Here is a 12,358-nt window from a genome sequence, read left to right as displayed (position 1 = left end):
CGCGGCCTCATCTGCACCCAAAAACAGAAAGGGGCCTGGAGAAATCTGGGGTTACCCTTATATTCCTGAGCAGCCTTCCACAGTGCAACCGGTCCGGTAAACATGTACAACTCATGGCGTCAGGACTTCTGAGTTCAGTTAAATACCACAACTCGGTTTCGTAAAAATCAACTTTAAAATGCTTTGTTTTAATCTTTATTCTCTCTCTGATTTTAAAAATAGCCCATGTTTACTCTAAGTCCCACATTATAGAAAACTGAGAATCCCCTAGAATCCCACCCTCAGAGATGACTACTAATCTCTTTGGTGAAGATTATTCCAGATTTTTGGGGGCGTATGGTAGTAAACAAACAGATCAAGTGGAATTCTGCTACCACTGGAACATAGGCTCGTCTGCTCTTGTGCAAGTTTTCAAACAGTTCTGAGAAATAACTCAACTGACCAGTTTCTTCAGAGCTTTATGCATTAGTCTTCAAAGATCCACTCACACAGTGGGTGGAAAAACCTCCAAGATTTTCTTGTCCTTCAATATCAAATATTTCCCAAAGTATTCAAGGTGAATAAGTTTTTCTTAAGAAAGGAAATGAACAATAATGAATTTGATACAAAGGAGAAAACAGTACAGAAAATCATAGCAGTTTATCAAAATAAAAGCTCCAAAGTTCCAATTTCAGCAAGTATCATAAAACGGCTTTAAATTTTGACTTTGGGAAAGAATATATCCTAAAAGTAATGCTACAATCCTTCTCATCTGATCAGTACAAGAGGGTGCGCTGTATTCATACGGCCATTTAGAATTCTTTCCATTCCGAGCGAAATCGAATGACTAGAATTGCTACAAAAGAAAGCATCTACCTGCAGGGAGTCCAGAATGGGGCACGTGGAAGACATTTCAGCTTTTGCAGCTGGTAAAGGACAACTTTGATTCAACCTCCCACAGCTTCGCTTGTAATGCTTTCAAAACATCTTCCATCTATCGAATTGAAAAAATACTTTAAAATACACATATGATCATGATTAAAACCGCACCATTAAGTGATTAAAATATGTATCATTAATAAAATGTATGACTATGATATGCATCACACATATTCAGTGTTTAATGAAATTATTTAGAGGCATAAACTAAATTTTATATAAATAAGGCATCATTATATTAACAGTAGTTCTCAGTCTCTAACCTGGAGTTCTCTTATACACACATCAGAATGTTGCCTATCTGGCCATGAAAAGACGTTAACGTTCAAAAATTAGGTTGTTGGGGCGCCTGGGTGGCTCAGTTGGTTGAGGTCTGACTCTCGATTTCAGATCAAGTCATGATCTCAAGGTTCATGGGATCAAGTCCCATTGGGATTTTCTCTCTCTCTCCCTCTGTCCCCCCTCCCCACTCATGCTCACTCTCGCACTCTCTCTCTCAAATAATAAATACATAAAGAGCTTTTAAAAATCGGGTCGTTTGTACCATGAAATGAAATACAGTTTACTAGTTTTAGATTATACACTGTTTTGATTAAGGCATGAAATGACTTATTATTTTTTTTCATAAAGCTTTAGCTTAAATTGTAGTTTGGCTCGCCCCCAAAATCAATTTTACTAACAACTGAAATAAAATAAGCACTCTCTTACCATGAAAGTACTAAGATCAAAACAGATGCCTTTGTGAGGAGTATTTGTGGAGGAGCCCTTGTTCACTAACAGGGAAGTGGTTCATACAAAGATATACGAAGTACAGAACAGAATTACCTGCTTTAGAGACTTTTCTATTTCAACTCTGCTTTCAAGATTAAAAAGTTCTTTATCTTCTGACACGATTTGCTTTTCCGAGGACCCTAAAATATAACTGAAGTACAGTGCAGCACAAGGTTAAAATAGGAAAAGGACGCAAATATTAAATCCATTTTAGTTAATATTAAAACTCTAAGTATATTACACTATCTGTTTGTACCAAGTAAACACAAAATAACTATTTTTGTTACTAGCAACCTATGTAGGAAGTTGTATTACAGAAAATCGTATTTTTCTCCGTAACAGCTTTGTCCCGATATTCCTACATATTTTCCAATACTCTAAGTATTTCATTCCTGGAACGAACTTGCTCTTTAGTTAGCTGGGTGCCAAAACATTAACAGTCATAGTTCAAAATTCTGTGATTAAAAAATTTGAAAAGATCCTGAGGAAGCCACTGCTTTTTTGCTTTCTATAACTTCGGGGAACACGTATAATTTCAAATTGGACTTGTAGTAAATAATCTATGGAGTCAGTTCTGGTCACCCCAATGTGGCAACTTCAACAGTAATCGTCCAAGTTGTTGTGCCCGGCTCTCTGAGGTTAGGGGATGCTGTGGTGCAGACAATACGCAGGAAGAGAAAAACTGGCCTGGAAACAAGGAAAACAGGCCCGGTGTTGGTAACCCAAGAGATCAAAACAGCAAACAAGAAGGTGTTAGTATTTCTCCAAAGAAAACTTGATTAATTTACATTTCTTTTGAAGTCTTTTATCACATGTAGTAACTCCAGTATGTCACTTCTTTTGTCAAATAAGAACTATCTTCTCGTGGAAACCTCATTGATTGTATTTCTGAAAAATGGCATGGGAGACAAAGTTGCAGAAGGCAAAAAAATGAGAGGAGGTGGGAGATGAAGTGGCACTAAGTAATTTACAAAACTGTAAATAGGGGCTCCTGGCTGGCTCAGCGGGTGAAGCGTGTGACTCTCCATCTCAGGGTCATGAGTTCAAGTCCTGCACTGGGTGTAGAGATCAGTTAAAAATAAAATTTTTTTTTTTTAATTTTTTTTTTTTTTAACATTTATTCGTTTTTGAGAGTGAGAGAGACAGACCATGAGCAGGGGAGGGGGAGAGAGAGAGGGAAACACAGAATCCGAAGCAGGCTCCAGGCTCTGAGCTGTCAGCACAGGGCCCGATGTGGGGCTCAAACTCACGGAGTACAAGATCATGACCTGAGCTAAAGTCAGACGCCCAACCGACTGAGCCACCCAGGCGCCCCAAAAATAAAATCTTAAAAAAAAAACCAAAAAACAAAAAAACAAACAACAAAAAAAACTGTAAATAAACACTTCTAAAACCAAGCAGTTTCCTTGGCATTAAAATTCCACCCTAAGAGGAAAAAACAACAATACTATACTCTCCTGTGGCAAAGTTTTCCACGTTTCCTTTTATACAGATATGTACCACTTTTGAAAGTTTTGTACCAAGCCGACCAAGCTGAGATTTCATGTCCTTTCACACTTGTCCTCTCCCTCACTTAATTTTCACAGATCTTAGTAATATTCTCATGGAGATTAAAGGAGCATCTGTTTGGGCCTGGGTCTTCTATTCCTATCTTAAAACCAAAACAGATCTGCTATCTCTCCAGACAGGCTTCCATCCACACAACAGTGAACAGTACCTGTTCATCCGTCTTTTGTGTGAGGGCTGTAGGAAGTTTGCAGAGTTTAAAATTCTGATCTGAACCTGTCTAGTTTCAAACAAGGTGGCAGACTGAAGTTATCAAAGAATAATTTGATGAGAAATCACAATTCTGATAAAAAGAATACTGTTTTAAATCTTTTGAAGAGAAAAGCTGAGGAATTCAGCACGAGTGACAAAATACCTCAAGTAATGAAAGTATAAGCTCTTTCATTTCTTCTTAAATTTTTCTTCTTTCCTGATATATAAGATTTTTAGGCATCTTTAAAGTCTTGAGGATTACATCTTTTCTAGGATAAGTGAAAATACGCAGGAGTCAAACGAGTTATTTAATTTTGTGTTTCCTAGTAAAAAAGGCTAATTATGGGGTGCCTGAGTGGCTCAGTTGGTTGAGCATCTGACTTCGGCTCAGGTCATGATCTCACAGTCCATGAGTTCGAGCCCCACATCGGGCTCTGTGCTGACAGCTCAGAGCCTGGAGCCTGCTTCAGATTCTGTGTCTCCCTCTCTCTCTGCCCCTCCCCTGCTCATGCTCTCTCTCTGTCTCAAAAATAAATAAAAACATTAAAAAAAAAAAAAGGCTAATTAGAAGGCCATTAAGATCTCTGAAATTCTTTAACTGACGTCTGTCATCAGCCTCCCATTCGCCTTGTTTCCAAATGTTTACTTTTTAGAAATCATGAAGAATGAAGGCACTTCCTTGCATCCTCAGAGAAAGCAGGCGATTCTTCACTAGACTCAAGAAAATGGTTAGACTTTGTATTTGTTTTTCCAGAACACCAAAGGTACTTCTTTCCCAACTAGTTTTGAAATTCCTAATTCTTCATGATATTCTAGGCTAAAAAATGGGGGAGAAAATAAAATGGACAACACATATCGCTTAAAAACCTTTTTAGGAAAAACTGAACATATTTTTACTCTGAAAAATGTTCTCGCAGTGCTTTCTCCTTATAATTTAGTATGTCTGATTTTCCCATGCCAAATATATCAGGTCAAAACAAAAAAATCATTGGCTTTTTGTCAGAAATTATTACTTGAAAATGTATTTTAACCAAATAGTGTTGATTTCGTTCTGCTGTTTTTATACTAATTTTTCTGCAGAAAACTGAGGAATCGGGAGATAACCATTTATTTATCAAACTTACCTTTCAATGGCTTCAACCCTGAGGCAAAACAAGTCTCTCTTGTAATCTAGGCTCTTGGGTGTGCATCTGTAGATGTGACCGAGGTTGAGCGAGCACCCAGAGCAGTACAACGTCTCCAGAACACTGCAACAGCGAAAGGCCGGTGCTTCAGCAAACAGGGTACAACTCGTTATAACAAAGATCCCACTGTTGAAATCCAGAAACATTTAACATCTAAGTGGCTAAAATATGTTATTTCAACCTTACTAAGTCATATGAATAAGGAAGGAAAGAAATGGTAGTAACATATATTAGAAGTGTGGACAGTTGCCTCCAGGCCGCAATGACTTAAGCACCTAGTGACGGGGGACACATAGAAAAGTGACGAGAGGATATTGATGTGGAGTTTTTCTAGAATGTAAATCCCTCAATCTGGTATTAAGAAGAATTATCTAAAACTTGAAAAGAAGGAAAGGATTCCACAGGCTCTTTTAATCTCATATTGTCCACCAAGCCCACTGAGAATCATTAACGCTCTGGGACAGGGGTGGCCACATTTTTTCTGTAATGATCCAGGGAACAAATATTTTAGGTTTGTAGGCCACATGGTGTCTGTTGCAATGACTCGCCCCTACTAATGTAGCACAGGAGCAGCCACGGACAATACATAACCAGATAGGCACTATGTTCCAATAAAAATATATTTACAAAAAGAAGTGCCTGACCCGTGGGCCACACTTCGCTCTACTTGAAAGGTAACACTGGGTGCTTACTACTTACTACGGATCAGGGCCCAGACTCTGAAGTTCGATGAGGACTTACAGAAAGCAGATTAGTAAGATTAACAATCTGTAACACCACAAATGATTTTAGTCTGCTGGAGAGGCAAATGTTCTCTGCTAGTACAAAAGATAACCTCAAAGGCGGAGGCTTTATTGTCCTGGGGGACACGAACTAGATTTGTTCTCCAGAGAGTGTCCTTCTCTAAACCAGCTTTGCCATGTTCCGATTCCCTCAGTAAATGAGTGACATAAATCTTGGACATGCGCTCCTCGTCCATCTGTTAGAGAAGCTTTCTCTTTTTTGATTAGACTTCGACCTAACTCTCTTCTACTCACTCCACACATGCTCCACATAGGCAACTCACAAATATTCTACTTAATGATCCAAGTTCTCCACATAATTAATTGCTCCTTCATTCTAGTTATTGTTTACCTATAGATACGGAGAGACTTTTTTAACTACTGCAGCTCCATAGGGAGCCAAGAACAAAATGAACCACTGCCCAGTAAATTATAAGTTCTCACTGGTAATATAATTAGCTACATAATATGCTATTGATCATATATTAAGCTTCTATAGGCTTTTATACTTTTTACTTTATATTTTTAAATCTATTTTATGTTTTTCTGATATTTTAATATTCTATATTTCTATTCATTTTATATTTCTCCATAAAGCCCGGGAAGGAATGTTATCTATGCTACCAACGGTGAACAGGAAAATGTCCACACTACATATCGAACCTCGTAATCTTTATGAGGCTGCCATATACAATTACCAAGACTGTGAACTAACATGTGATGCAGGTGTAATCAGCCAAGAAAGGATACTTAAATAAAGGTAAGATACAAAACACACTGATCAGTGGGTAACATTGTTTTATCCCAAATTATCAAAATCAAAGTAAACACCACTGAAGAATACATGCAAACCCATTCACTTCCAGAGTGATCTTGAGAAGCAATGAAGAGATAGTAGCTACAATTATTGTAGGGTTTTTCTTTTTTTTTTTAATTTTTTTTAATGTTTATTATTTTTGAGAGAGAGAGAGACGGGGTGTGAGCAGGGGAGGGGCAGAGAGAGAGGGAGACACAGAATCCGAAGCAGGCTCCAGGCTCTGAGCTGACAGCACAGAGCCCGATGCAGGGCTCAAACTCACAGACCGAGAGATCGTGACCTGAGCTGTAGTCGGCCGCCGAACTGGAAGAGCCACCCAGGCGCCCCAGTTTTGTAGTGTCTTTCTGTTTTCACAGCTGGCAAGGATTTGGCCAGAACCTACCCTTAAATTTGGACAACAATATTGAGAAAGCAGTACCAGAAATCACAGGGTGATTTTCGACAAGAAATGAGTTAGCATGTAAGAAACTTAACAAGCAACAGAACGGACCCAGGAAACACTCCTACCTTAACGACACATTTCTAAAACCCACAAGTGTTCTTGTTGACCAGCTGCAGAATGACGCAAGCAGCTATTCAGTAGGACAGGCCTATCAAAAACATACGAGCATTCTAAAGCGATACGGTATTTCCCCAAGTGTGGAATATGGGACCCTGATGAAATTTAGCACAGTGTAATGTGGCATGAATGATGGGTTCAGGTGATACAAGTAAACAGGACTAAATAACACTGGCTGACAGAGGATGAGTCAATTCCCCTTTAGTTCTCTATCAATCCCGATTATAAGAAGAAGCAAGTCTCAGTCTGGTGCTAGGAAGTCTCGAACACAAACCTCATACAGACTTTGGGCTCAGAACAAGTGAGGTGACAGCATCCCTGCTAGAGTTTAATAACATCTGTTTTCATTGTAGTAAACATCTAATCAATGGCAAATGACATATGTATGGCAGTAATACATTAGATTCCTTTTTAAATAAATCTAAATAAAATCCTGAGTCAATATAATGAAAGATAGTAAGTACATGACAGCTGGTATATGAATATGGCAAAAATGGTGAAAGTGGCATCCAAATAAGTAAAATTGGGGTCATCTGGATGGCTCAGTCAGTTAAGCCTCCGACTCTTGATCTCAGCTCAGGTCGTGATCTCACGGCTCGTGGGTTCGAGCCCGTGTTGGGCTCTGCATTGCATGTGGAGACTGCTTGGGATTCTCTCCCTCTCCTGGCCCCTCCCCAACACGTGCTTGAACACGCGTGCACGCACACTCTCTCTCAAAATAAATGAATAAACTTAAAAAAAGTAAACTCGGCAAGAAGAAAGAACACTTTGCAAGAAGGGAGGGGAGACACAGCACCGTGCTAGCTCTAACCACTGCACCGTCCTGTGGCCTACCTCCCCAGGCCTTCCTTTCTTTATCTACAAACTGCAAAACAAGCTAAGTCTGGCTTTTCCAAACTGAGGTCGCCTGCATTGCCAGCAGCACCATTTCTGCCACCTACACATACTACCTGTACTACCATTAATGTAATTCTCCTTAAAAAGAGTAACCTCCTAATTGAAATGCACTTTATTTGAATTGGACACTCTAGCTAGCATGACTTTAAAAGGAAAAACCAGAAGTTTCAAGTACACGTGAAAAAACATGCATGATCATTAATTTCTGTTGAGCTGTTTGTGTACCACCTACAGTTACTTCGGTAAAGCACACCCTGGGCAACAATTATACAGGCAGAGCCCCCCATTCAGTTTACTGAAGATGCCACTTGTAGCACAGTGGATGACGGGGATGCCAAGAGAGTGACGCCTTCAGCCCTGGGAGCGGGAGCACGGGGCCTGGGGCTTGCTGGAGCCCCCGTGCTGGCTGCCTGCAGCCTCATGCAGCCTTGTCTGTTTACCTCAACAGGCCACATGTACACGTGTGTAAGTGTGAGACTAGCATTCTCTATGGGTAGCATGACATTAAAAAAACGTAGGTAGCGTTGGTCTAAGGCATCCTTTGGCTAAGATTTTATGATATAGACTTTTTTTTTTTTTTTTAATTTTCATCTTGTTTTAGCACTAAGCCCAAACACCCAAAAGAAAGTGTCAGAATGTGACTTTAAAATTTAGAAACTCTCTCGGGGCGCCTGGGTGGCTCAGTCGGTTGGGGATCCGACTTCAGCTCAGGTCATGATCTCACGGTCCATGAGTTCGAGCCCCGTGTCGGGCTCTGTGCTGATGACTCAGAGCCTGGAGCCTGCTTCGGATTCTGTGTCTCCCTCTCTCTCTGCCCCTCCCCTGTTCATGCTCAGTTTCTATCTCTCAGTAATGAATAAACGTTAAAAAAAAAAAATTAAAAAAAGAAATTTAGAAACTCTTCCATTGCAATATCTAAAAAGATCACCAATGCGCAAGAGTTAATACATTAAAATGGCTGATTCTATACTGACCACCATAAAGAAACTTTTATCCCAACTAATCTTACTGGTAATGATCTTTTTAAAGATTTTTAGCTGAAAAATAAACATTTTCTCAAATACACATATTCCAACAGATAATAATAGCCTTACTCACCAACCATTTTCATTTTTACGTTTGGACAGTATCTGTTCCTTATCCACAGAAACATTACAGGAAACACCTAGAGCAAAGTAACAATAATTTATTAATGTGGTTTGCTATAATACACATGCAGGTATTTAGAGAACTTTTTTTTTTTAAACATTTATTCATTTTTGAGAGACACAGAGACACAGAGCGTGAATGGGGGAAGGGCAGAAAGAGAGGGAGACACAGAATCCAAAGCAGGCTCCAGGCTCTGATCTGTCAGCACAGAGCCCAACGTGGGGCTTGAACTTACCAACCGTGAGATCGTGACCTGAGCCGACGTCGGACACTTAACCCACTGAGCCACCCAGGCGCCCCTAGAGAACTTCTAATTCAATTTTCCTTTTAGAACTCAGAGAACCAGGAAAGATAAGAGCCCAAAGTCCCACAGGCATACAAGGTGGCTCAAAACAAAATGTACCTCTGTACCTCTCCTGGAAAAAAGGTGGCAGAATGAGAGTTCTTTCTCATCCGTGAAAACCACTGACATTAACAAGTAAAACTAGAGGGGAAAATTCAATCACCAGTAAAGACTGGAACACCTAGAACCTCAGTCACAGATTACCAAGAATACCTGCAAGGTACAGTAAAATTGGGATTAAACCCAAGAAAGATGGGGCGCCTGGGTGGTTCAGTCAGTTAAGGTTCAACTCTTGATTTCACCTCAGGCCATGATTTCAGGGTTCGTGGGATCAAGCCCCCCCACCCCACATTGGCTCTGCACTGTCAGCACTGATTCTCTCTCCCTTTCTTTCTGCCCCCGATAGCACGTGTGCATGCGCTCTCTCTCAAAATAAACATTTTTTTAAATTAGTCTAAAAATGAATAAAATAAAACCAAGAAAGATGTTAAAAGGCAATGCATACACGCCCAGGTTTCAAATGCAGAGCTCTCAGGGACTTGGACAAAAATCTTTTATTTAGGCCATGACTTGGATGGTGTCACAGCTGACCCCAGAAGCAGGAAACATTCCCAGAGGATCTAGGTCCAGGATACACTAAGGAAGGGATGGGGGACAGAGGGAAATGAAAAAGACCTCACACTTAAAATGTCCAAAGCAATTGGTTTCACCTCCTACGGTCTACCTGAACTGGGTAAATTCCACCTCCATCCACCAAGTTGCTCATATCAGAACGCAAGGTGTCACCCTTGATTCATCTCATCCTCCGTAACCCCCATATCCACTCCACCGATCAGTCCTGGCAATTCCACCTCACGAAACTCACTCTTGCTCCCAAACCATCACTACGTCCTCTTGCCTAGACTATTGCACTAGCTCCTACTGACCTCCCACTTCCACACTTAACCTTCCCTTCAGAGCTTCCTCCAAAGAAAAATCTGGGCCATATCACTCCCTTGCTGAATAGATTAGAATATTCTAATATTCACTAGAATAGAATTCTATTCTATTCACTCACTAGAACAGATTCCAATTCTGAAGAACAGCCTCGAAGGCCCTGAATTTTCTGACCCCTTCCTTCCTCTCTTTTATTGCCGCCTTCTTCATTCTGCTCTTCAGTCACACCAGCCTCAGGGCCTTTGCACTAGCTGGTCCCTGCCTAGAAAAAGCAAAGAGCATGATCCCAGAATCGTACATGCAGTCAAGAGGACGTTCATGTGAAAGAGAACAGAAAGGCATTTTCAACCACTCAAATTTGAAGTTTTCTTGGGGATTGGTGTGGGGGTGGGAAGGGACTACTGATGATGATTAATGAAATAAACAACTCAGAAATGAGAAAGCTATTAAGCTTTCTTGTATTAATAAGGGTCCTGGAGTTGAGAAACAAATCCATACAAACATTACATTAAGCTTCAATGACCAGGCTATGGCTACAGAACAGAACATAGATGTCATAAACCTTGACAAAGTAAAAATAACTAACTCAAACTGAGGCGGAAGGAAATGGAAATTAATCCAAGAGTTCATTTCTTTATCTTTCATGGCAGCAATGGGGAAAGGCACAGGGTGGGGGGTGGGGTAAATTGAACTGTCTAAAGCTGACAGTTTTTAAAATTTAAAAACTGTTATAGAAAAAGTAAGTAACAGAAGGCGCTTTATACATAAAACAGAACAAAAAAGCATCTGGAAAAAGATAGTTCTACTTTCCGTAAAAACAGAAACTACAAGCAAAATGAAAGATTTAACACCATACATATTATGTCTTGCCTCCAAAAAAAAAAAAAAAGGTTCTCCTACTGTATCAAAAATCTCAACCCAAGTACATGCTGTTCTAACGGAGGCACCTCTGGAAGCAATCCAGACCCGGATCAGCAATGACAGATTGGGAGGATTAACGGTATCTCCGTTACAAAAATCACTTCAAGTGGCCCTTACTAGCCATTTTGAGCTCATGATACACATTAACTCATTTAATCCTCCTAACTACCGCGTGTATGTATTATCCTCATTCAGTTGGTCATTTTTTTACTGAGCAATGTAAAACCACAAGATGCTGGTTCAATCGCTGCTCTTCTGGGCTGGGGGACCCCAGAAAAGGACCGGCCTCATGAGCCCAAGACGCAGGGGTGACCCTCCTTCTCCCCTTTTCCTGGGACAGCTCACCTTCCCAGATTTTTCTGCTTTTAAAAACCCTAGACAGCCCCAAAACACCCCTCTCTCTTTCTCCTCCCGGGCCGTCCAGGTGTGGCACGCTAGGAAAGAAGGTGGCCCCAAGCTTCCCCCCGCCCCCTGCCCAACTCCCTCCCCCCCCCCCGCCCGGCGCGGCCACTGACAGCGCAGCAAGATGCAGTTGGTGTCCTCCTGGCTCGTCACCCAGCTCAAGGAGTCGCCCAGCGGTCGCCGGCAGCCGGAGCACAGAAACACCAGCGGCCTGTCCTCCTCCTCGGCCGGCTCCACAGCCTCCTCGCGCCGCGTCCTCTCTGCACAGGCCACCGACGGGTCCCCGCTCAAGGAGGTCCAAATGCTGGCCCACTTCTGCAGCAGCTGGTGACGGTCCGAGTCCTCCGAGAGCCGCCTGCCTAACAGAGAGGAGTCGCCCCACTTGCCCTTGTCGCCGCCACACGTACAGCTAGTAGAAGAGCAACCTTTGCAACCCGGCGACCAACTGCCCGCCATTCTTCCAAATCGCCCGCGCCGCGGAGCGCCACGGGAAAAAGCGCCCAAGCGCCTGCGCGGGGCGGGGCCAGGCCGCGGAGACCGGAAGGGGGCCGTGGCTGAGGGGCGGAGCCTAAGGGAGAAGAGGCGGCTGGCAACCTGCTAGTGCGCCTGCTCCTTGTCGGACTGCTCCAAGGCGGCTGTTCTTCGCTGCAGAACAGCTTGAGGAAGTTGAGGCTGCTTTTCCAGCTTTTAGGAAATTGAGGCTGCTAGAGATCTGGCGGCTGGTCTACTTGGGTAAGGGTGTTGAGCCCCTTACACAGGAGGGGCGGTGTCTTTGAGAAATTTACAGGTCCCAAACTAAATTACCAACCCTTCCCTGAGACTTTCACAGTGGTTACTAAAGTGAATACTCCTCCCCACACTCCACCCAGAGAGAGAGAATTGGGACACACTCTTGCTTTGTACAGCCTCATTCCCCCACCC

General features: G+C 42.0%; 1 protein-coding gene across 1 annotated transcript in view; it reads right to left on the bottom strand.

Annotated features, from left to right (window-relative positions):
- Window positions 1–11,915, bottom strand: part of MIS18A (MIS18 kinetochore protein A) — a 46,013-nt gene extending 34,098 nt beyond the window's left edge. The window contains exons 1-5 of the mRNA XM_042998671.1: window positions 11,551–11,915; window positions 8,785–8,851; window positions 4,572–4,694; window positions 1,744–1,840; window positions 856–973 (exon numbers count right to left, since the gene is read on the bottom strand). Of these exons, the coding sequence (XP_042854605.1) occupies window positions 893–973; window positions 1,744–1,840; window positions 4,572–4,694; window positions 8,785–8,851; window positions 11,551–11,893 (711 nt within the window). The 5' untranslated portion in view covers window positions 11,894–11,915 and the 3' untranslated portion in view covers window positions 856–892. The remainder of the gene's footprint in view (window positions 1–855; window positions 974–1,743; window positions 1,841–4,571; window positions 4,695–8,784; window positions 8,852–11,550) is intronic.
- Window positions 11,916–12,358: the final 443 nt, after the last annotated feature.

Source organism: Panthera tigris, chromosome C2 (genome assembly GCF_018350195.1).
Source record: "Panthera tigris isolate Pti1 chromosome C2, P.tigris_Pti1_mat1.1, whole genome shotgun sequence".
In the NCBI taxonomy this organism is placed as follows: domain Eukaryota; kingdom Metazoa; phylum Chordata; class Mammalia; order Carnivora; family Felidae; genus Panthera; species Panthera tigris.
The sequence above is the reverse complement of the archived record's forward strand: the minus strand, read 5'-3'. Positions and strand labels throughout refer to the sequence as shown.